Raw genomic sequence first — 24,319 nt, forward strand, 5'->3', positions numbered from 1 at the left:
GAACCCAAGTGCTCCTGGCAGCAGTTAGGGAGGAAGGGCCTGGACTCAGGGTGTGATAAAGGCAGTGGAGGTGCATGTGATAGAAAAAACTGTGGGGTCTTTTTGTGTGGCCCTAAAGCTATATACAAGACAGAGAGGTGTATATGTCATGTGCGAGATGCATGGAGGTGGAAGCGGGGTCACAATGTGAAACAGCACATCATTTACAGTATGTCCCCTGCTTGGGTCAGAACAGACAAAAAGGACATGTTCGTCATTTGTTACATTATGCAGCAAATCCACGGAGGGTTGGGAATCAGTCAAGGGAGGAGTGGAGAGGGGAAAGTGAGAAACATTTTCAAGTGCAAAGATCATAAATTTAACACCTTCCCCTGTGCGAGCAGAGAGGCAGGTGGGGGATCTTAAAGAAAGGGTCATGCTGATGAAGAAATGGATAAAGGTATCTGTGACAAGTGTGAGAATGGAGGGTGTGCTAGCAGAAAGGGAGGAAGAGGGAATAAACAAGGCCAGGTAGGGAAAGGGGTGATTTGAGGAAGGGGAGTGAGAGCTGGGGAAGGCGGGCGTTGGGATCATAAAAACTAGGAGATGTGTTCTGGCCTCTGGGTCTTCATATCTTTTACATTTCTAATTAAAAGAGATAAAGAGTGAGGGAGTCATCAATCCCACAGTGATTTCCCAGTTAAGGTTTTAGAGGGGGCTGTAAACTAGGCAGCCCGGCATCATTGATTTTATAATTAGCTACCGTCACCCCAGACTTAAGATGGAGGGAGTGTGGTAGATGGAAGCTTAAAAGAGGGAGCAAGAGACTGCCGGAGGAGTGGGGAAACAAGGATGAAGATGATGGGGAGGTCAGGCCTGAGGGGAGCGTGCGGGAGAGCCAAAGGTGAGTGGAGAGAAAATCCAGAATGAAACAGGCAATGAGCCAAAAGGGGATATAGGTTATACAGCTGTGTGAAAAGAAATGGCATAGTTAATTACCAGTGAAATGTCATGTGAGGATCAAAATATTGCTATGATCTCTGGCCAGAAAAAGACACATTAGACCAAATAATAGATACATAAACCATTTTATTATACAGAACCCCACACAAATCCTGTTACATGACTGATGAGAAAATACACGGCGGTGTACATGTGGGATAACCTTCACACACAAAACTTCAAAACAAACCATAACCACTGGAGCTTTATTGCAACTGGAGACCGGTGTCCAGACGAGGAGCAGTCGTACTGGAGCTCTCAGTGGAACAACAAAAGAATAACTTCCCTAAGACATAAAGTCAGATTACAAGCACAAACAAGGACTATGGAGAATACATGTAGTGTAGTGTGCTATCTACTGGGAAAGAATACCAGGCTCCTCAAAACATTCCCACTTTTATACTAAGGAGAAGCAACATGTACCCAGTAACACAAGGATGGACAGACATTTACTCCTTTCATGACTACCTTCATAATCCTGTTCCTCCTGTTTAAACATTCAAAATCAATTTCTCTCACCTTAAACTCAACATGCCGGTATCATTCCCTTTCATTAGCACCAATATCTTGCAACAATATAACTCAAATATCAAATCTTAATAGAGTCAAACATCAGTATTTGAAAGCAGAAGGTGAAAACAAAAAAAGTGTCAATAAAATATATACGTATACACAACACACGATATTAATAAAGATAATGATAAAGATGAAAGGACACAACTGACATATTAAGTATCCATATATCAACTTTTCATCTAAAAACTCTTTGATAGTAAAAATAGGGTGCAAATACAGCAGATAAAATCAAGCATCAAAGTTTCTAATCTTCTTAGCCAAGCATGGAAAACTTGTCACACATTGCACGGACAGTTGTGTGAAAACACCTAACTAAACCTGAATATAGTTTCGTTGCAGCATAACTCAAGTTAATTATAAAAAGAAAATCATGAAAAATGCAAATGGTATTGATTAAAAGGTAGGCAGCTATGTTTTATTGGGCAGTATATTGCCATCGGGCTAGGGGAAAATACCAACACCATGTCATGATGTCAGGATCTCTAAAGATGATTTTCCTAGACTCTTTTTTTGAATTTTTTTAGGCACAAATTTAGAACTGCATGAATGTGAGAAGAGATTTCTGTAAAATACAACTGTAACAAACACTACATATCCAAATGGCTAGCTAGTAAATTAGCATTTCATTTTTATTAAATCCTGGATCGTTACAAGTAAAAACTGCAGCTGAGCTATAGTGAAAAGCTTATGCGCATTCATTTCATAATAATGCTGATATAAAGGTACTGAAGTAGAAAGTTGCATCTGGCATCTATTTAATAGACTTTAAACACAATCTGTTCAATAAGCTTTCCATTTCAAATTCTTGTCCATCTTAGAGCGCTGAGATCCTTAACTGCATCTGAATGACAACAATCAACTGCTAATGCGTACAAGAAAGTGCATATCAAATCTTAGTTCTGAGTAAATGGAGGAGAAAAACGATGTCATAGACCTACATTACTGCAATTCTAGCGTGAGGCTGTATCATTACTTTATGCTGCCGTGAATAGCGTTCAAAGCTGCTGTGGAGAATTTAATGCTGGAAGAGAGTTTTGCCATGATTTCCAGTGGAGCTGGGCCTGCACAAAACATCATAATTACAGTGCCTGTCATGACTCCTAATCACAAATGTCATAAAAACGACATAACATCCATCGTAAAGACTCGACATAGCAATGATTCAACAGAAATCATTCAGCTATAGCCTGCGAACTCTCAAACGCTAGAGCCCATGCCCAAACTGTTTCATGTTTCAAACAACCACCTGCCACCACAAGCATTATGTCATTCCTAAACACAAAACAGCGAGGGCAATAACAACAGTCTAAGAGGGGAAAACAAAGGTTCACGGCAAATACGATGTAAATTGCATATTAACATTTTGTCTGTGTAGTGAGTAAGCTGTATCTGTGCTTGCTGGTGGAAGTAACGTGGAACCACATTAACTCCAAGAAAGTGCCCTTTTTCCTCGCTTTGATCGCTCGCCGTGGCTGGATGTCAACTGGTTACCATAGCGAGGTGTCGGCCAGATCACTGGAGAAGGAGACAAAGCAGAAAAACTGTGTGAAAACTGAAAGAAACACACAGTCTGGTTGAAAGAGGAGGTTAGAGTGAAGGAGCGGGTGAGTGGGAGAGAGAGGGCTTTAATGATGCTGAAAATTGGCCCGTGACTGCGGTACACCCCTCAGGTAAATCATTGCTACAGCTTGCTGTCAACTTATCTGTCCCCTTGTCCTCCCATCTCGCCCCTCCCACGCCCTAGCTCTGTCTCACACAGTCTCCCCCGCCTCACCCGGACTCAACTTCTTTTACGACCACATATTCAAAACTTCTATCTTCCAGCCATACTCACCCTGTCACCATAAATAATTGGTCGCATGTGTCTGTGTGCATTCGTAAGCTTTGAATTCATTGTGTATGCCTGAAACTATTTCCGTGTGAGACCAGAGGTAGAAAGCAACTCAGTACTCTGTACTCGGTACTATGCTCAAGTACCTTATTCTTCCTTTTTAAAGATACTTTAGGCTTTTACTTCTCTACATTTATGAAATAAATATGAGTATGTTTCCTCCACTGCATTTATCTGGTTGCTGTGTTCACTAATTACTTTGCAGAGTAAGGTTGTACACACAAATCAAGTCATGAGGTCATAAAATATGACACATTGCTGGTGTTTAAAACCAGCCAGCATGACGGGAAAAAATTGTTGGCTTGTTTGGCCTCAAAGAAATTTTCATTTTAATATGCAGCCAGTAATGCAAAGCTGCATTTTTTAAACTTTAAATCTTCAACTGTGTTTGATTTTTTACCAGCTGTGACAGCGACGCTGGTACTTTTTTCACCTTGTGAGTCTCACCTACTGTAGCAGAAACTACCACAGAGGTGGTTTTGAGTACTTTGGGAGGTGTTTATATGTCTGTCTGTCTGTCTGTCACCATGATAGTGTCACAACCGTGCAAGATGCAGTCACGAAACTTTACAGACAGATGGGTAGTGGAGTTAAAAATGAAGGCAGAGTTCACAATGGGTGTGGTTCGAGCAAAGGCGCCGGAAGTAAGGGGGCAGGAAGGGGCCATTGTGTTTGTAAATATTCAATGATAAATATGTGTTTAAGGGGAAATACCTGAGAACAGTGTCAGCATGCTCAGGCAGCAAAAGTGCTGTTTCCTCTCCAGAGCTGGGTCTTGCACACTGAAGTATATCAGATTCCTCCTCCTTTACACCAGAGAGCAACACACACACACACACACACACACACACACACACACACACACACACACACACACACACACACACACACACACACACACACACACACACACACACACACACACACACACACACACACACACACACGTATTACAGTCTAATAACTTGCAGACTATCGGCCTAATTACTTCTCGGAGATAATGTCTGTATCAAACGATCCACTGCCCATGTTTAACTGGTGTGCATGGCTATCAGACTATGATGACGCTGAATGGCTCAGAAAGCGTGTCTCACCGAATCAGAGCTGTGCGCCAGAGTGTCAGCGTCGGCCTGGTGTGGCGATGAGAGCGGGGCTGGTTGGTTGATGACTACTGCGCTCCTCTCCACCTCCCTGGGGGAGGGAGGAGGGGTGGCAAGGAGCAAAGAGTCCAGCTGGCCCGGCTCACACAGGCTATAGTGTCCCAGAGATCTTGGTGGACGGAGGGGCTGCAAAGCCTCTGGGTTCTCGTCCTCAGAGTCAGACAATACGCTGCCAGGCCGCCCTGCCAGATAGAAACAATGGCAAAGAAAAAGTGGTCACTTTTCCTCAGAGCACTGCTCCTGTAGCCCCCACGACACGCCATTCGGAGCAATATTTAGTGTTGCTGTTGAATGATAGTTAACGTTTTTACTGTTCACATCTGCAGGGCACACAGTAGATTAATGTGTGGCTCCATTCACCTGTAGAGGCTATTGGGGCAGCGCTCCACCTGGCCACTGTTCCCATCTTCTGCTCCAGCTGACAGATGTATTCCATCAACTCCTATAGTGGAAAATACAGTCATCATATCACACACCAGGGCAGAGCTTTCATCATGGCTTTAGCAGCCATCACCCTCATAACCCTCATGTTGTCCAACTGCTTTAAGCCAAACCCACATAAAATGGTTACAAATACACAAACACAACACTTGCTATTATATAAACATCATTATCACTGTTCAATAAACATTTAAACATTTGTTTGATTTATGATGTGCCACAGATTGGCTCCTATGCTCCCATATGGCCGATGTTAAAATGAAGCTGGACACTGATTTTAAAAACATTGACTATCTACTCTGCCAGTAGCGGACAAATGTGATGGTGGTTAGCCAACAAAAACTCTGCAGGCACTTTAACAGCGGCAGCACTGACTGCCCTGAAATCTACTGATTTATATTGCACTATAAACAATTTATATTGCACAATAACAACTAAGAAGACAACAACAGACAGAAGATTCCTAACACATGGGACATGTGGACATACACAATCCGTATATACTGTGTATATGTTGCATCAGCAAGCTTTAGGATATAAATAAATTATTAATACAGAGATTTAAGCAAAACAAATATTATTCAAAGGTGCACTCGAGCTTAGCTTTGTACTAAATTTAAAGCTGATAGCAACTAAAGTACTGCAGTTGTGAGCTGATTAGAATAAAACTGATACAATTTACTTGTTAATCCATACAAGTCATTCATTAACCTTGAGATCAGCCGATAATAAACAGGGTACAAAGTCAGTACCTGTGACACAATGTATGCAGTATTTACACATTAATATACCATCCCAAAACAGTATAGTTTTTCCACATTTTGGACAAACTTTCTGTCAACATAGATTCCAGTTGTCCCATGTGACCTATCGAACTGTGTCTCTGACCCGTTTCTCTGCAAGTAGCTGCTCCTTCTCTTTTTGGGCGACCCTCAGACTGGCCTTCAGCTCCTGGAGCTCCCTGCGGGTTTCACTCAGCTGTACCTATAGGCCAGATATCAGAGGATGACAGGATTTGTCAGAACCATGTAACAGATACTGTGACTTTAGAATGACAGCTGTGTAGTATACAGAGTAAATCTCAGTTAAGGCTCGACAGTTTGGAAAATTTGCTTTCTTGCATGGAGTTAGATGAGAATATCAATGCTCCTCTCATTTCTGTATGGTAAATGTAGTTTTATTTACTACAAACACACTGAGGTGAACTCACAAAATTACCCTATAACAAGAAACACTGAATTCAGTAAGCTCTTAGTATTCTTTCTCACCCGGTTGCAATCCTTTTCTCTCCCAAGCTCGACCTCCAGCTTCACTCTCTCCATCCTCTCCTCCTGCAGCCTCTCCTCCATCCTCTGCATCTCTGCGTTGAGTTTCTCCAGACGCTCGTGGTCCTTCTGTCAGGGTGACACACACAATGTGTAAAAACTTGACTTGACTTTACAGCTGCAGTGCACAATAAGATAAACAATGTTTGCCACTTAGGAGAGCTATGGGAACATTTCATCGTGAAGCCATCAGATGCTGTTTTGAAACATCATGACAGTAATATTATATTACCGTAAGATATTTGGACAGTAATGGGACTTATGGAAAAAATATATTCAAAGCTCTGCGTCAGTACAAATGTATTAAATTCTGCACTTCAGGTTGGATGTTCTGCAGGGATACAGTACCTCAGCACTGCGCTGCAGATTCTGCCTCTCCTGGGCCCAGCGGGCTCTTCCCTCTCTCTGGGCCAGACTGGAATCTGCAAGCTGAAGGGTGAGCTGGGCAGCCTGCAGACGAGCCTGATGCAATTCGCTCTGCCCGTGATCCCTCTGGCCCACCATGGCACTTAGATCACTCTTCAAGCCCTCTGCAGCACGCTCGCTTGCATTCAGACGCTCCCGCAGGCTCCGCATCTCCTTCAGTGTGGCCTCGTTCTCCGCCTGGCCATGAGTGGACATGAAAGTGTGTGTTGGCTACATATCTGTAACTGTAGGTGATTTGCTACATAATGCCAGTCCGGAAAATAACTAATACTGAATTTGAAATGCAAAGTTTTAGGATGTGCTGACATAATAGAAAACAACATTGGATCTCCAGTAATTGAGATCATTTGTTTGCCCCAAATAAATTCTGGTGTCAGGGGCAAATACTTCTCCACTGATAGAAGGTGCTAAATTAAAAGCAAGTACTCTTTGTCTGACCTCTTTCCTGTGGGCAGTGGTGAGTTTCTGGGTGAGGGTGGTGATGCTGTTTTGAAGCTGCAGGACACTTGTGTCTCTCTGGGCCAGCGAATTCCTCAGGCCTTGGAACTCCTTAGACAGACTGCGGAGTTCACCTTCTGTCTGTTCCAGCTTGGTCTAAAAGACATGACATGATGGGAAAAGAAAGTGAGATGTGGAAGAAAAGAACAACGGAGACACAGGTTTTATAATGACATACAGCATGTTCTGAATTAGAACTACCTGCAGGCTCTTTCTCTCACACTCATCTTCTTTTCTCTGAGCTCCTGCTCTCTTTGCTCTCTCCTTCATCCTGCATACACACATATTTTGTTAGTGATGATCAAAAGTATTCATGAGACCCACATAAAACTCAAATAAGGAGAAGAGACGGAGCAAAAAAAAGGAAAGAAAATGTCATACCTTTCCAAGTCTGTCTCTCTTTCTACAGTTCTCTGAGTCAGGGTTTTGATCTCCTCCTCCAGCTCTTTGATTCTCACTTTGCTCGCCTCCCTCGAATCCAATAAATCACGTTTCTCCAGGGCTAGTGATTCTCCAAAAGCCTGCCCCTCCTAACAGACCAGAGGCATTTTTAATTTTTACGAGGAATTTTATCATTGCATAGACTAGGCTATCCATATAAAAAATATTTCACATTTAACATTTTAATATAACAACTAAGACATTTTAATGAATTACTGTAGAATTTTATATTAGAGCATTATTTGAGCAGAGACGTGCTTTTCATCAGAGAATAAGGCCACAGATATAGAAACTAAGTATGGAAGTTGTAATAGGCAAATTGGTCCTAGTCAAATGATCTTGCCCCTGTCATTTGCTTAGCTCTATACACCACCTTCTGCTCCATCTCCATCTCCTCGACCTTCTCTCGACTCTGCTTCAGTTCTTCCTGTAGGTTGGCGATATCACTTTCTAGCCCTTTGCGTCGTCTGTCCCAGGCCTCCCTCACCCTCTTGTACTCCTCCTTCTCTTTCTCCCTCTGCCTGTTTGCCACCTCCTGCGCCTGAAGCAGCTCGGCACGCTCTCGCAGACATTCCTGCAGTCGACTCTGACAAGATACAGGAGGAAGCGGGCAGCGGATGGGGAATCATAATTGTGCTCTAGTCTTTGTGTGCCAGCAGTAAACAACAGTATTAATTTCCCAGCATATGTGTTATCATTAATTTTGGAAAACTGAAAACTCTCCTTCAATACCTTATCTAGTAAATCTATTTGTCATTTGTTATGCTTACCTGCAGCAGTTCAGCCCTGGGCACTACCAGCAACATGTCTGTGCCTCCTTCCTCTCCATGGGGCTCCTCCTCAAGGGTCACCAGATCCTCAAGTGGCTTCGGAGCGCAGAAAGTGAATTTGGAGCTGCGGGAGAACACTTCTCCCTTAGCATCGATGTATACAAACTCATACTCTTGGGAGCTGGGCTTGGGTAGGTAGGAGGCTAAAAAATGTTGGAATAAAGAGGAGACATGTTGAAATTAATGTTCAGTGAAGAATAATTGTTTCAAAATAGCCCAATTTTCATTGATGAGCTGGCTCCCAATTATGCTATATATAGTGTTGAACAAAGAACAAGGTGGAAGCTAAATGCACTTTAGATAATTTAACTATCTCTATTTTTGGAAGAGCTAATCACCTTTTAAGATGACTATAAATCTTTATGAAATAGTCTGACAGACAGTATTTTGGTATTCATACAATACAAGTCTTTAAAGAGTTTACGCATTTATTTTACAAATATGGTCTTAATATTGTAATGCATAAAACATACAAATTTCAAAATGAGAATTCTAATTGTATTTCCAAGACTTTTTGATGTATTGCAGCAACAGCGATTTATGAGTACAGGGTTGCAATACAGCTTCCTACCACCAGTGGCAGCACTCAGGGAGTTCAGAACCATGGTCAGCACAGGTAAGCGATAAAGGAAAAAAAATGGCGTTGCGCGCCATCTTTGAATTCTGCAGCGTTCGCAAAGACTTTGGTGGGAATTAAGCTACGCGTGCTCCTTAAAATTTAGCTTAAGTTTTGTAACTTTACAGTGTTTACAGTACCTGGAATACACTTTTCCCATTGTGACATATCGTCGATAAGTCCCACTTACTTCGAGTGAGTTCCTGTTTTCGTTATTCTTCCGTTGAAGTACTTAATGAGCACAGGATCCCTGGGTGACTCCAACGGCGCTGTTTCAGGGCTAACGTTAGCTAACTTTGAACAAGTGTTATGGTTCTTAAATAAATAACCGTACTCACTTTTTGTGAGGTACGGTTGTTTTCTGTCTTACTGGGGTTAACCTGGATGAGAATATTAAGTTGCATCTGTGTCTGTTGAGTGAAGACATCAAATAATCAACTGGATTTTGTTCAAAAAGTTAGTAAAACCAGTGACTGAGGACAGGTGCTCTGAGGAGCAGCCTGCTGTTTATATAGCTCCAATACTGTAGTATGCTCTAACAAGCTAACTGCTCATTAAACACACATGTTAAATATGTAAGATACCTGTTCAGTAAGAAAGCAAACCGCATGCTGTTAATGTTAATGATGCTACCCATGCTCTCGGTCTCTCAATATTGCTAATGCTACTAAATACCGATAACTGGTTTCTTGACTAGTTGTGCCATTAATAACCTTGCAACAGACTTCCAGATTATTGAGTTTAACTGCATGTGCATATGAACAGTCTTCATTATATTTATATATATATATATATATATATATATATATATATATATATATATAATGAAGACTGTTCTTCATTCTTTCATTTTATTCCTGTTTTAAAACAGGATTGATGATGTTATGACTCCTGCTTCCGAATCTGACCGGAGAACAGCCAGCAACAGCCCGTGACTTCATCCAGCCCATAAAGTAAGCTAACGTTAACTTAATATCATCATCTCACACAGGCTATATGTTCATGTTTAAAGTGATTTGCTTTTTTCTGTTTCACAACACATGTACAGTAAAGGGACCAAATGAAAAACAGAAAGGAAGAATGACATACAGCAAATGTAGGCCCATTGTAACTTACAGCACCAGCTTTGGTCACAGTGCTGGCCGCCAACCTTCTTTTTAAATCCCTGCATCGCTGATAAGGAACCATCAGCAGTTTCTTTAGATTTTCCTATTTTTCCAATGCAGAATGACATTCTGTTCCAAGTTAGTGATAAATCATTCTACTAGAGTTCAATGCCACTCCTGGTGCACACGTGCCTCTTGAACTTAATCAGGCTTATCAGTTGCCACTGATAGACAGAACAGAGTCAGCACTGTATTCTGCAGTGACTATTGGTGGTCGAAGCAGGCTTTGACAAAGGCATTGTCTTTGTCATCCTCATTACTCAACCTCCTGCATCCTAAAGAAATTAATTCAAACCAAGCTGTCCAAGCTGAGGGGAATATTTATCTTCTGTACAGGATAGTTTTCCCTTTTACATCTGTGGAAATACTCTTAAGATAGAAATAACTTAGCATTTTCCTCCAGTCGCTAGCCTATTGTGTACAAGAGAGCAATTCAATTTACAGAAACATCCATCTCATGCTGAAGGTTTTATGTGCAGATCTAACCACTGTACTAGTATAGATTCTGCCTAACTATGGGAAATAAAAAAACAATTAGAAAACAAGGGCATGAGTACCCTGGAAGTGCACACAGCAGTTGACATCTGTGCCCTCTTGATAGTCAGCCGGGGCAAGTGCCCAAACAAACGTGTGGTAGTCCTTCACTGATAACCATCCCACCTGAGGAAGAAATCATGCTGTTATTTTGCAGTTGAATACATCCTTATTCACTTGATTTTTATTACAGTCATCAGGTTAACAATACCTTGAAGAGCCCTATCCAGTCATTGCTGGCCCAGTTGTGCTGTGAGCTCAGTGTGTAGTGGCAATCGACTCTGCTCTGAGGGAAGTAACTGCAGCCCACATTTCTGAACTCCACCCGCCACGCTTTTTCCATGGCAACACAAAAAAGGCAGGATATGTTGCACCTTCAGGGAAAAAATAGAAAGTTCCATCTCAAGTTTTTTTTTGTGGGTTATTTAGTTCAATTTCAAAGTAGAAACTGACTTGCATGGTTAGATAAGCTAATTGTGAAATAGCTGGTACTCTTACATATAACATGTTTGTCACTATGGCTATTTCCGTCATCGTCAACATCATTTGCTATTGTACAGTCACTTGTAAGCATGCAGTACAAGGTGTACAGTATGGGGCCTCCAGTATGTATAGGGCTCACATTCCACGGGCAAATACACTGTGAATATTGAGGAATTCATGCCTGCAGTTAACCACATTACATTGAGAGATGTGTGGCTTACAGAGAGCATTATTTATTCATTTAGCATTGTGTGGGATGTTAACCCCACCCTAGGTCATACTGTATGTGCACAACTGTTGAATGTACCCTGTCATGGCAGAAATTCAACAGACTAATATGACTAAATGTGCAAGAGAAAAATATTTCTAAAAGCCCTTTTTTGACTTACAGTGTACATATGCTGCAATTGTGGATTAACTGTGACTTCCCCATACTTTATATTTATCCCTGAGGTAGGCTACAGTCATAATCCAGTATAATTATAGGGGTGTAGAGTTTTCTATTTTAGTAAAGCATCGTTCTAAATTTAGGAATAAAGGAGGAAACATTTCTTGTGTTAATACTGCAGAACATTTTTCAGATGCCGTCAAATACTATAGATCTGTGACTAAAATATACTGCTAGCTTTCGGAGGGTTCACATTACACAGCACGAGGCTTGAGGCCCAACAGTAGCACATGTCGAGAAGACTGTGCAATCCACGTCGATGCGAACTTAGGAAGACAAACACGTAAACAAAGCCACTAAAGGTTCTCGGTCATTATCATTGTCCAATTAGTTAATGTGCCGCGCGTGCACGTAAGGCAAGAAAATAACAAGCTTTGTTAACTACAAAAGACATCTGCGCACATTATCTCTCGACCGCCTCGGGTATCTCGCTTACCTTTATCGCCCTCACTTCTTTGTAAACGTCTTTGTCTAAACGAGCCGTCTCTATCAGATACAGGAGTCACAATGCGTGAGAAAACAACAAAACGTGAGCGAAACAGACGTGCTTTCCTCCTTGGGCTCAGTTGCTCAACTAACCCGAAACAATAACAAAAAAAAACCCAAAGCAAAACACAAGCATGACAGCTTCACTTCCACCGCGGAATTATGGGAGCTGTTGTTCACCGCGTCGATAGAATTACGATGAAACGCCGCACTTTAAACTACAATCCCCAAGCTCAAAGCAGAATAGCAGAGGTCGCTCTGGAATCGTAATATGATGCTTTTCACCGCATGCCGTTGTTTTTCTCATCGGATGTTTAAGCACAGAGAGACAGTGGTTGTGCAGATTGGCCAATGGAAATAAGTATCTCTTCTGTGCGATGAGGTAAAAAAAAAAACGATTAGCGGGTGAAACAGCAAAACGGATGTGTGCAAAGTGGGAGAGAGCAATTTGGACCTTAAATTCAATTTCTGTTGTGATTCATTTTTCAACTGCAACTGCCCATCTCATAGGCTACACATAATATTTTGCATGTTGTCAACATTGTCACAACGCATTATTTTCTATGCAGCTAGAATGTAATTTAAATTACAGTAACATACTATAGGTTCTTTGCAACCTCCATATTATCTCTATTTCATTTTATAGTTCTCTGTTAGATTTTCTTGCTGATCAGTTGAATCAATGTCCTGCAGAGGCCAATTAAGCAGGATTACTGAGTTACCTGTATAACCAGAACAGATCTTTTTGACATAAGTCCATGTTCCAGGTTTCATGGCGAGTTCAGGTTTTATTAAAACACAGTCATCCTACTTTTTGCCATGCGCCACAGTTTGGCAAGGTTTGAGAGACGCCTCATATCTCCCATAGTGTGCCTTGTAACATGTGTGGGTACAAATGAAACAGCATGGTGATGTTACGGCACCGGACAGCAGATGGCAGTATACCATCTTGAAAACCCAATGCCTTACATTCAGTCTGTCACATGCAGACCATATTCCTAAACCATGTATAACACACAGTGTATGTCCTTTAGCCTCCAAAAACTGTCCCATGGCCTTCTGAAGTCATCTTGGTGCACATTTCTTTCCATAATGTAGGAGAGACATTAGATTAGAGAAATATAGTATTTTAATTAGGCTGCGGCAAGAGATCCTAAATATAAAAGTTAAATGCTACGAAGGCCGACATCTCCTCAACTTTGCACTAATTAAGCCTGCTGCAATTAAGGTTTTGCAAATATTACAACAGAACAGCAAAGTATATGAGTAGGTAGATGACATTACCCCAGGATAAGGAAAATATCACTTCAATATCATTGCAGTACACTAAGGACAATCAGTTGGCTGCCCGGGACTACAAAAAAGCAGAAATCTAGATCATATAAGTGTAAATTTAAGTATTTAAGGTGATCATGCCTCAGTAACCGCTTCTTAAATAATGCTCATCCTATATTATTATAGTTATTGATGTTCTTCCCATAGCCTGCTTATTTATCTCTGCTTATTAGTCACACAGTACTTTACTCCTCTTCAATTAGTAAGTCCAGTTTGGCTAATTTAGTCTGTTGAAGACACTATAAGGACGCTTCATGTAATTTTATGCCGACGGACAGTCGATGTTGAGACCCTATAAATTGTGTTTAAGTGGATTAATAGTGTGCTGAGCCTGTGTGAGCAAAGTGGTGCTGGAAGTAGTGGCTCTCTATGTAGTAGGATAATTAAATATGTTGTACTGCAATGACTAGCTTACATGTGTGTTTTAGGCTAGGATGTTAGGAAAAGAAAATATAACAAATGTTCTTAATTTGATTTTGTAGCAACTGTACGTTCCACAAGATTCAAAATGGGTGTCTTGCTTCAGTTTTTTTAAATCATGATTTCAATTAACCAGTATAAAAAGCCAGATATGCATGAACATAAAATACCTCTATATAAATCAATTATTTATTATTGACTGGCTTTGTGCCCGTTTTGCTAATTGTGTGGTGTTTTTTGGTACTGTTTTTTATAAAACAGGCAGACCTCAGTTAGCCTTGACTTTGAAGCCTCACTGTTGTGTGAAGATGGCTGTGCGGTAGGAATGTGAGGCTTCACCCTAATAGAGACTAGACTGAAAGTGGATTGTCCATGAAACTGCTTGATCTTGACCTGGCTGCCTGCTGTTATGGCTCCTCTGTCTGTCATAACCCACCACCCCCAACACATGTACATATAGGACACTTACACTCACTCACTCACTCACTCACTCACTCACTCACATGACACAACATGAATGTATACTTTTTTACCTTGGGAAGTGTGAACTGGACAAATATTAACAATTAGGTGGAGAAACACCTGTCTATCAACTGCTCTGGTACAAAAGCCTCTGCATGCTGTTTATTTATCGGATGCAGAACTATTCTACACAAATGTAATCCCTGTCTGCTGATTTCTAGCAGCCTGGCTTGGAATGGCTCTTAATATAAGAAAATGGTATAGCCCCTGAGTGCTACTGCAGTTTTATTACCTGAGGTGCTCTGTCTGAATATAGCTTACCACATGTCTGATTCAAATGGAATGGCAGGTATGTGTCACTAGTCATAAATTGTAACTTGCCTTCAGCAGTAATCAGTTGCCAAGGAAACCTCAAATGGGATTATGACCTTCTGTTGTGTGTAGGCAAGTAAACTGTTAAAGTTGTCAACATCCATTAGACAAACATTAAAGATTTATGTATGTAAACTATTTATTTTCTCATCATAATAAATTAACGCGGGATGTGTCTTGTGTGTAAAAGAGCTTTTAGAAATATTTTTTTTCTTTTATCAAGGATATAGTATGTTTAAAGCAATCTGCATTTTTGAGTTAAATAGTGCCTATCACTGTGGGGGGTGAGTCATGACATCAGTGAGGGCTGTGTGATATAGTCAAGGAACGGCATTAGAAGGGTAGAAAACAAAGAAAGAGGGAGCAGAGTGCCTGGAAGGAGGGCAAAGTGTTGGGAGGGCGGAGATGGAGAAATGGGGGACGGTGGTATTTAGTATGCACGGCCAAGCTGCCCCATCTGCTTAGCGCAGCAGTCCCTGTCGTATAACTGTCTACAGGCCGTGGGCCACATAAAGAATGTCTCAGATTTGATGTAATTCCACAAAATTAATGACAGCTTTACTCGGAACGGGCCGTGAGGGAATGATTAGTGTTTGATCGTCCATCTGATCAGTTCCCTTGGCTGGCTGCAGGAGAGATGCTCCACTATATGCCTGCATGTTGCCTATGGCAAGCACACACAGATATACCTATCCCAAAATCACCCCTGGGTCCCCACGCTCCAGTTTAGGTTTGAGTTCTGGTCCTGTTTCCCTCAACACAGACAACCAATATCTTGTTAAACTCTGTGCTGTGACACTTCACATCAAAATGAACACCTACTGATGGGATGGATGCAGGTCCCACTGGTGGTGTGATTGTGTACAGGGCTGTTTTTATTTCAGGCTGCGCAGTATTTCAAAGGAAAGTTGGCCAACCAGCATCCAATTTAGAAAACTAGGAGGTCACACTATGACCTTTTACAAGATATGCTTTACTGCAGCTGTGATTGGAATTGGGTTTTAGTTTTTAAAAGAGATGGGGAATGGATTGGGAATTTGAGAGAAGAAATTGATCCTCTGGATGGATTGCAGGAATTGGACAAGTGGAATTCCTCTCTTCCTTATTAATTCAGTCCCACCTCAGCCGGCCCAACCCCCATCTCTTGCCTCCTCTTGGGCTGCTGCGTTTACAAGCGAAGGGGGCATTCTGTTTTACAAGTGAGCCTGGTGCGTCTCGGTGTGCTAGAAACATTAAAATTGAACCTGTCTTATCTGTGCAAAGCGGGAGGCTTTACATCAGAGGCTGTCGTGCTGCTGCCATGAGGCTCCTGTGTGCTTTTATGTAATGTGGTGCAGTCAAAAACCCAGCGGACAATTAAAGTGAGCTGATAGATACACAAGTGATTGAAGACAGGGATGTTAGTTTGTGGAACGTAAGGTGGAGTTGGGGGGGGGAGGGCAACTTCATTGCAGAACACTTTACTATTGTTAACAAGGCCAAGTCTAACACAATGACATGCATTTCTCAGCCAAATCAAGTTATATCGTCATCAATTTATATAAGCAGACTGATCTAGGGAGAAATGTTGTTTTCAAAGTTGTACCTATTTTGTGCTGAGTTGCATATGGCAATGCTAATTTCCCATCTGACCATTAGTACTCTGGTCCAGTACCAAGCACGGGGAGCCTAATTCAGCAAAGGCTTGGGGAGGGTTGTGTTTCTGCCAACACAGATTGTTGGACAGATTGGCAATCCTTCACTGTGTATGGATGCAGTGTTTTTCCTTGAAATTGTTGGCCATTATAACAAATTACTTGCAAAAACACCATTAAAGTAAACAAAAAACCTCTTGCATCTGTTTGATGCTAGGCCTGTTCCAGTTCAATTCCAACTCAGTTCATTATCCTCTCTCAGTTTCCCTCTTTCTGCCTTATTTTTCCATTTTTTGTAATCTCTTCTATAACAGTCTTTCCAAATTACTTGTATGTATTTCCTCCCGCCTGGGTCCCCCCTTCCCAGTCGGCATCCTCTGATCTCCTTTCATTCTGCTTTCTTTCTTGGCCCACTCCTCCTCCTCCTTTCTCTTCTCCTCCACATTTTATATTTTTGGCTGAGCTGAGGACCTTTCTTAGCGCAGTGACCTTTCTGGTTTTAAATTAAGCCCCGCTGCGGCATGTCTCTCTTCATAGACCGCCGGTTACGAGCCTTCAGAGAACCGCAAAAAAATAACGATTCTGATGAAATGGCCCCTTTAAAAAGCTCTTCCAAATTCTTTTTACATTTTTCTTCCCTCTTCCCCCCTTTCTGGTCGCATTAATATTCACACTAATGACGAACATCCTAAAGAGTCGACCATGGAAAATGTTGAGACACATGCACAGGCCTCCCTCCCCACATGCACATCGTACACACACTGTTGCTTATTGCTAATGGGTTCTAATCAAATGCCATGTATGTTTGATGTGATTTATGAAAACTGGGCAGCGTATGCTTGCAATGTGATTACTTAATCAGAAAGAGACCATTTTTCAAAGAATAACTCAGTTTGTGGCCTTTCAGAAGAGACCATGCTTTACATTATGTGATTAATAGGCTTCTATTAAATTGTATTTAGATAATGAACAGTTTTTTACTGCACTGAGGTCATGTTGTTACCTGGTTGTTCTGAAATTGTTTCAGTACTTCACATATGTCCAGAATTTCACAGTATGCTGTCAACAGGCTGGTGCTGTGTTAGGAAACCAGGTGATGACAAACCTCAGTGCAGTATAGTCATACAGGACCTCCCAGGTGCTGAGTGAAGTTGTAATAGTCTCGTTCACATCATCCTCTGGCCTCCTGTACATAATCCTGTCTTGCTTTCGGTAAATGAAAATGAGGAATTTGACTCAGTCAACCAAAGCGTGATGCATTATGCCCCAAATTTAATTGAAACAACATGAGCTGTGTTCGCTTTCCAAAGCCACAATTAAACCATACCTGTTCATTGCGACCCTATAAAGCTCAAGACAGAAAGCAACAGCAATCATGGGGAATAATCAGAGAAACTAAGGTCAGGGCTGAGCTGAGGGCTCTTTCGGGTTTATGGGAAAAGGTCTCTAATGGGTGTTATTGAAGTACAATGTCTTGGACACACTCAACATTTAGGTGAAGAACTACAAAGTTTTACTCATGAGTACACTACTTCACTATAATGTACTCATGAATGTGGATGTGATGCAGACGTATAACTTATTTTATCAGGTTATTTTTAATCAGTGGGATTAAGATTTTTATTGCAAGAAAGACCTAAGTGCAGCAGAAAAAACAAGCAAAGAGAGAAGACGCACAACAGCAGCATCACAAACAAAGTTTAAAATCCCACAGTGGGATGAGACGTTTAGTTTTTGAATCCTTTGTAGGCCTAATTTATTCCATTGATATTATTTGAAGCAGTCTTTTCCAATTCAATATTTATCTGTGCAGTATCTAGAGTTAGCTAGTCCTGACATCTGTTCTGATAGCTTTACATTTGAGAAAAGATGTGATAAACTAAGGCAGCTTTATTAGTAGACCTTTTATAAACAAAGATGATGGTATGTAATTCACTTCTTGTTGTAAATGAGGACCAGCCTGCTTTCTCATACAGTGCACAGTAATTACTGTATTTATCTCCTAATGAAGCATAAGGCACAATGGTTTATTCTGGAAGAAGTTAGCGCCATACTGGGTTTATTGCACTGGGAGGATGGCTGTATTTAAGCACATTAGAGCTGCACTTTTTCCAGTTACATATTTTATGTAATAAAACATCCACTGACACCCTCAGATGCTGATACCAAAAAGAGTGTAGGGAAATTCAGAGCAACATGATGTGGAAATATGCAGGCATCAAATGTGCTGGTTTTCTTTACTCAACAGATTGGTCTTCTCCACTAAGGGACCAGCACACTGTAGCATGGAATATTAACACCCCCCCCTGATTTCTGAGACCTCTCCCCTAAGGTGCTTCTTGTAGTCTTGGTAACCCTAATGAATTATGGGCCAGCCCCAGTTAAAACATGTGTGGTATTACCCCATTCCAGGGTGTGTCCTCCTTGGTGTATATGAATCACTGATCTCATCAGACTGGTTCTCTCTTGCTCTCCTTCTCTCTCCTCCCTACTCTTCACGTCTCTCTCTTTCTCTCTCCCTCCCTTCGCTCCCCTCCCCCATACCCTGTCACACTCCAGTCCCCTGGGGCGTCTGTCTGGGATCTGCCAGGCTCATCAGTGTAGGAGAGGAGAAGGCTAACTGGGAGCCCGTACTGGCTGTAAATCTGACCAGGGAGGGAAGGAAAACCTGCAGTGGCCACACTTCCACTGCACCCCAGTAAGTCCAGCAGTCCCCCAGTACACTGAAAACCTCTTACTTGCATCAACATGCAGACACACATGCACACAAATACTCAACAAGGTAGTTTTCCCCCAGGTGTTCACTGCCATCAAAGCTCACCTAATTTAGTGTCACTGCAATTTGCTAAACAACCTGAGAGTGATAATGTACTCTCATACTATATCTTTACCATTTTTTTCCTCACAATCAACCAGCATGCATATACATGCTAACAGGGCATGTGTCTTTTGTCAGGGTGTTTTATTGTCGATCTCTTACACTATCATGTGTCTGGTCTATGGTTATAAAAAAGAATGCATAACATTTTTCCTTGATATGCCTTAAGAGTCTCCAAAATAATACACATATTGTATGACTGTCCGTTTTAAGTGTTTACTATTCCCTTAAAGGAGGATGATGGCAAATGTTTGCTGCTGAGAAGTTGATGAGAGTTGGGTTGCATGCTATCCAAGTAGTGAGAAGTATTATTTAATCCATGGTTTTATGCAGAAGTAATTTCAGTCGTTATAAAGCCCCGGAAGCCTAGCACTGATCTGGACTGCAATGCAGTGAGGTGGGTCCTTCTCTCTCATACATACATTTAGCTGGGTGTGATACCATTCCATACACATAGACACACACCCTCCCTTTCCTTATCTGAGAAATAAGCATTTTTACAGAGTTTGAGCTGTAAAAGGAGAGGAGCAGATAGCCCATAAATCTAGCCATAAAAACGTTAAGTTGTCAGAGGTGCCATCAGCTATCAATCGTGTGCGGCAAGCTGATGAAGGGGAAATAGGTGATAAAAAACAGCATTTTAGGGAAATTATGTCCAGTCTTCCATTTGCGAAGTGCTGCAGTCACATCACGGCAGAATCTTAATCACTGGCTGGGGTGGCCAGGGACTGTTCCTTGGTGTGACAGTGAGGAGGAGCACACCCTGGTGGGAGGGTTGGATATTGAGGAGGAAAGGAAGGCCGTAGGGGTAGGGGGGGAGCAGCAGTGTAGAAAATTATACAACTAGCATAAATCACTTCTACACTACTGTTTTTCTCTCCCTCATTTTCTCACTTCCCCCACCTCCCTCACAAGCTCCCTCTTTCTCTGTTCCTTTCTGTCTTTCATGGCCACGCATCTTCCACTGCTCCTCACCCTGACGGTCCCCCTGGCTTTCTGCCCTTTTTTTCTTCTTTCAGTCCCCTGCCATGTGCTTCATTTGAATCACTGCTGGTCACCGTCACTACCCCACTCTCCATCCATCTCAACTTCATTTCCACTGTGGTTTGTTTACATGCTTTCTTTATTGATCTGCTTTTTGTTGCCTACCAGTGATTTATCCCCTGTCCATGGGACTGTATTAGCGAACCTTGAGATTGACTTGTCTCTCTGAGATGGTTCAGATATAGTCTGTACTTGAAATAAAAGAAAAAAAACCATCTGGCCTGACGCTTATTTCACACTTTATCAGACAGCACTGTGACATGATTCCTGGTTGCTTCTTTATTGTGGAATTTCCTCCCCCAATAGAAAAACAACCGGTGATGCTTTTATATCCAAAGGCATTTTAATACAGGGCAGATTCATTGAAACGGTTGAGAGGCAAAAGTAAATGCTCTATGCTCTATACCCTATAGCTGTTTTTTTGTATTAACTTCTGTATAATACAGTGTATGTATATTCACGTCGGCGTAACCAAGTGTGGGCTTATAGCACAGAGAAATGATATAACGGTATCATGTGAGAGTACACTTGCCTATTGAATTGATAAATGCCTTCATTGTCTGATCTGTGACTCCCCTTTTAATCTAAGGTCATTTGTTAATTAATTTGAATAGCCTTACAGGCTCTGGTTCTGCTCCAGTGGTCTTGGTTGAGTGATGTCATCCTGCACGGAGCAGACTTTAAGCACTGCGAAATGGATGCGGTGATGCACGTTCATCTGCAGTGGCCCCTAGTATATTCTGCCCTGTGTCCATTTATCAGGGGAAGGTGTTACTGAGCACAAAGCAGTCCTTAAGGAGTGAAAAGTGTCAACGCCGTGTTTCTCACTTATAATTGGCAAAGATAGAGTGGACTATTGAGTGTATAGAGCTAATAGTTCTAGTTCTGATTCATTTATGAAATAGTAATGTTCATCTAGAACTGCCACAATGCTGGCTTCATTCACCAAAGTTACTGGTCAGTGTGGTTCTCTGTGGTCCAGGTGGTTTAGGTGGAGACATTAAAAATGCTCTCTGGCAGTGATCCCAGTTAGCCAAGTCTTGTGACAGGGGCTGTGCTGCCACCCTTAGTTAGACTGAGGTACTGTGATGCAGTATCCATTCCCACATCAGTTTTGGTGGGCTACTCTGCAGTTCAGTCACACAGTTATGTGTTTGTGACATAGGGTAGTTTAACAACACATCTAGCCTAACCTTGCTGCATTATAGCTAGTGTACCAATGAACCTGCAGGCTTAATGTAAAATGGACTGTCACAAAGATATACTGTCCAACTGTGTTTAAGGTTTTCTACCCTCTCAGTGCCATTGTTTAAAAACTAGGCATTAACTTTGTGAGCAGTGCTGGATTCCCGTGCATTTTAGGTTTTGTTATACCTTTAGTCCATCATGTGTCCCTTATCATTTCTTATACTTTGCTTTGTTTGTTGATCATTTGATTAGCATTTTTTATTTTTTTTTACACATTAAATGTTACTTATTGATTTTATTTGGTGCTGCTTTAAGGCTAAAGCTGGCATGTTTTCCCTCCATGTACATTTGATACACAGTAGTCCCTTGCTCAGATTGAAACATTTCTCCATTCATATTGTGCGACTGCTCACCAGCAATTATCATTTTTGGCTTTTAAACATTGCCAGAATATCTTAATGAAAGGGAAAGGCTCTGACTCAGCGGTGGATTACCATAATGTGTTAATGCAAAAGACCAAAGACCAGGAAAGTTGCCATTACTTGTTTCAATTTCATTTTTCTAGGTTGCAGTTAGTTGTAATGTGCAATTTTTGAGAGAGAGGCTACCAAAACCTGGCCTTTACTTCAGGGTGTATACTTTTGCAAAGCTCTGAATACCATTCTATAGCCCATATTTGTATTCAGAAGCTCTTTCTTTTCACCTGTGTGTTTAAAGATTTAAAAGAAGTGATAAACCTCTGGGGGTTTCAGATGATGTGCTTCCTTGCATCATTCCTGGATCCTCAGACATTTGCAGTGCCTTTTATTGACATTAAGCCTCCAACAATGCAGATGGCATAAATTAGAGGGTATATGACAAATTTGTTAGACGCAGGACCATTTTTCTGGGGTTTTCTGTTGTAGGGAGTGGTTTTCCTTTCTGGTAAAATGTTAGTGCATTGACAGCTGCATCTGCCAGGGGGCAGTCAAGCACACACATGAAGGCAACAGAGAGCCACAGACAGTCCTGCCTCTGCAGATCTCCATTTCTTCCTTTGTGTCAATATTGTTTCTGTCCTTCTATCAGAAGATCTTTAAAGCAAGTTGCTTGCATTATCTGTGTAATGTATGAATCATTGTTGAGATTATTACTACTATTTTAATTATTTGAGTTGTGATATAGTTTTGTGAAGCTCTGCTGTAATTATAAGCACTCTGGTTTATATCCCCTATTAATGTTCTCTTCATTAGCATTAAATCATGTCAGTCATTTTCCATTTAGAGGTCAAAGGATTGAAATTGAGGAATTCAAAATGAGGGATTGAGTGAAAATGGTATCATCTATAGGACAATGTCTGGGGAAAAAGCAATGTTAAGACTATCACATTAATGTTGAAGCATTCAAAAAGTTTAAACAGCGTACAGAAAAAGAATATTTATTCACTCTCCAAAGTAAGCTTGCCAGTTACAGTTCAATGAATTCAAAATGTGGAGTTGTAATTTTGTACCCATAAAACTGTTAAAAGAATTTCATTCATTTCACTACTACTCTTTTCACTGCTCGGCCCATTTATGAGCAATAAGAAATAGATACATAAATGTTATTGCACATTTGAATAATGGTGCTGCATTAAACTTCTTACTGAACATTCACCAAATGGGTTAGTTTTTTACCTTTTTATTCTAAACCAAAGAAAGTAAAACCAAGTAATGATTCCCGACCACTAATGATGAAGTTTTGGAAGCAGCCTCCAATTTTTATTATTATTTATATTCGTTGTAATGCTTATTTATATGTTTTATAATAGAACATGTTAAAATTAAATATTACTGTTTGTTTTCATTCACAAGTAATTTGTTTCCTGCCTCTCAGCACTTTGATTGTCGGTGTGATTAAAGGTTTGCAGCTTTTGCTCGGCGGGTGTTTGCAGAAAAGTATGGGGATTGCAGAAGTATGGTTGCATAGCACGCTGTGTAGGTCTATCTGTTATTGTGCTGTTAAGGCAATTATATCCTAGGTTTAAACTTGTTTTTAAACCCTATGTCACTTCTGTTTCTTCAGCCCTCCATAGAAGAAGTCATAAACCTTTTTTTTTTTTCAAGCAACCGTGTTAAAAAGAACAACTGTAACTTGACACACAGACTTCTAGTCAAATGCCAGGGGCAACTTTATGACTCATGAGAATGAGGGGACACGGCTAAATAGATAGTTTGTGTACAAGCCTATCTTCTAGTCGAGCATTCCCTTGGTTTCAAACAAAACGTGCATTTGGACAACATCTGAATGGAGGCCATTTTGGATTGGCCTTATGTTTACACAGCCCTGGGATTGTGCAGGCACTAGTGGGGGATGGGTGGGCTGCTGCTGCTACCCCGAAGACTCCTGTTAATGTTTTAGTCATTCCTGAGCCGCTGGGCTGGGAGACAGATTCAGTCAAAAAGCATTTGAGCACCCTTAGGTCCTCAGAATGATTTACTGCATATTTGGACATCTGCAAAGAGCTTTTGCACCTTGAAATTCTCTCTCTCTCTCTCTCTCTCTCTCTCTCTCTCTCTCTCTCTCTCTCTCTCTCTGACCCTCCCTCTTTGCAGTAAACCCTTGGGAATGTTCTGTCATACTGAGTCACCTTGAAGGTATCCAAGGTAGAGTCACTTCCTGTCACCTTCTCCCTCAATGATCCACCCCTCCCTCTCTTCTACCCC

General features: G+C 41.3%; 1 protein-coding gene across 1 annotated transcript; it reads right to left on the bottom strand.

Moving 5' to 3' along the window:
* Nucleotides 1-1,048: 1,048 nt before the first annotated feature.
* Nucleotides 1,049-12,418, bottom strand: calcoco1a (calcium binding and coiled-coil domain 1a). Its single transcript, XM_078255031.1, has 15 exons — nucleotides 12,253-12,418; nucleotides 11,097-11,259; nucleotides 10,909-11,011; nucleotides 8,510-8,712; nucleotides 8,113-8,325; nucleotides 7,680-7,828; nucleotides 7,500-7,569; nucleotides 7,239-7,394; nucleotides 6,723-6,977; nucleotides 6,318-6,443; nucleotides 5,938-6,033; nucleotides 4,969-5,050; nucleotides 4,543-4,790; nucleotides 4,163-4,254; nucleotides 1,049-3,072 (listed from the first exon to the last, which is right to left on the bottom strand). Exons 2-15 carry the CDS (start codon nucleotides 11,226-11,228, stop codon nucleotides 3,045-3,047), a joined length of 1,953 nt encoding a protein of 650 aa, XP_078111157.1. The 5' UTR covers nucleotides 11,229-11,259; nucleotides 12,253-12,418; the 3' UTR covers nucleotides 1,049-3,044.
* Between the last annotated feature and the right edge of the window lie 11,901 nt (nucleotides 12,419-24,319).

This window comes from Sander vitreus, chromosome 7 (genome assembly GCF_031162955.1).
Source record: "Sander vitreus isolate 19-12246 chromosome 7, sanVit1, whole genome shotgun sequence".
Classification (NCBI taxonomy): Eukaryota; Metazoa; Chordata; class Actinopteri; order Perciformes; family Percidae; genus Sander; species Sander vitreus.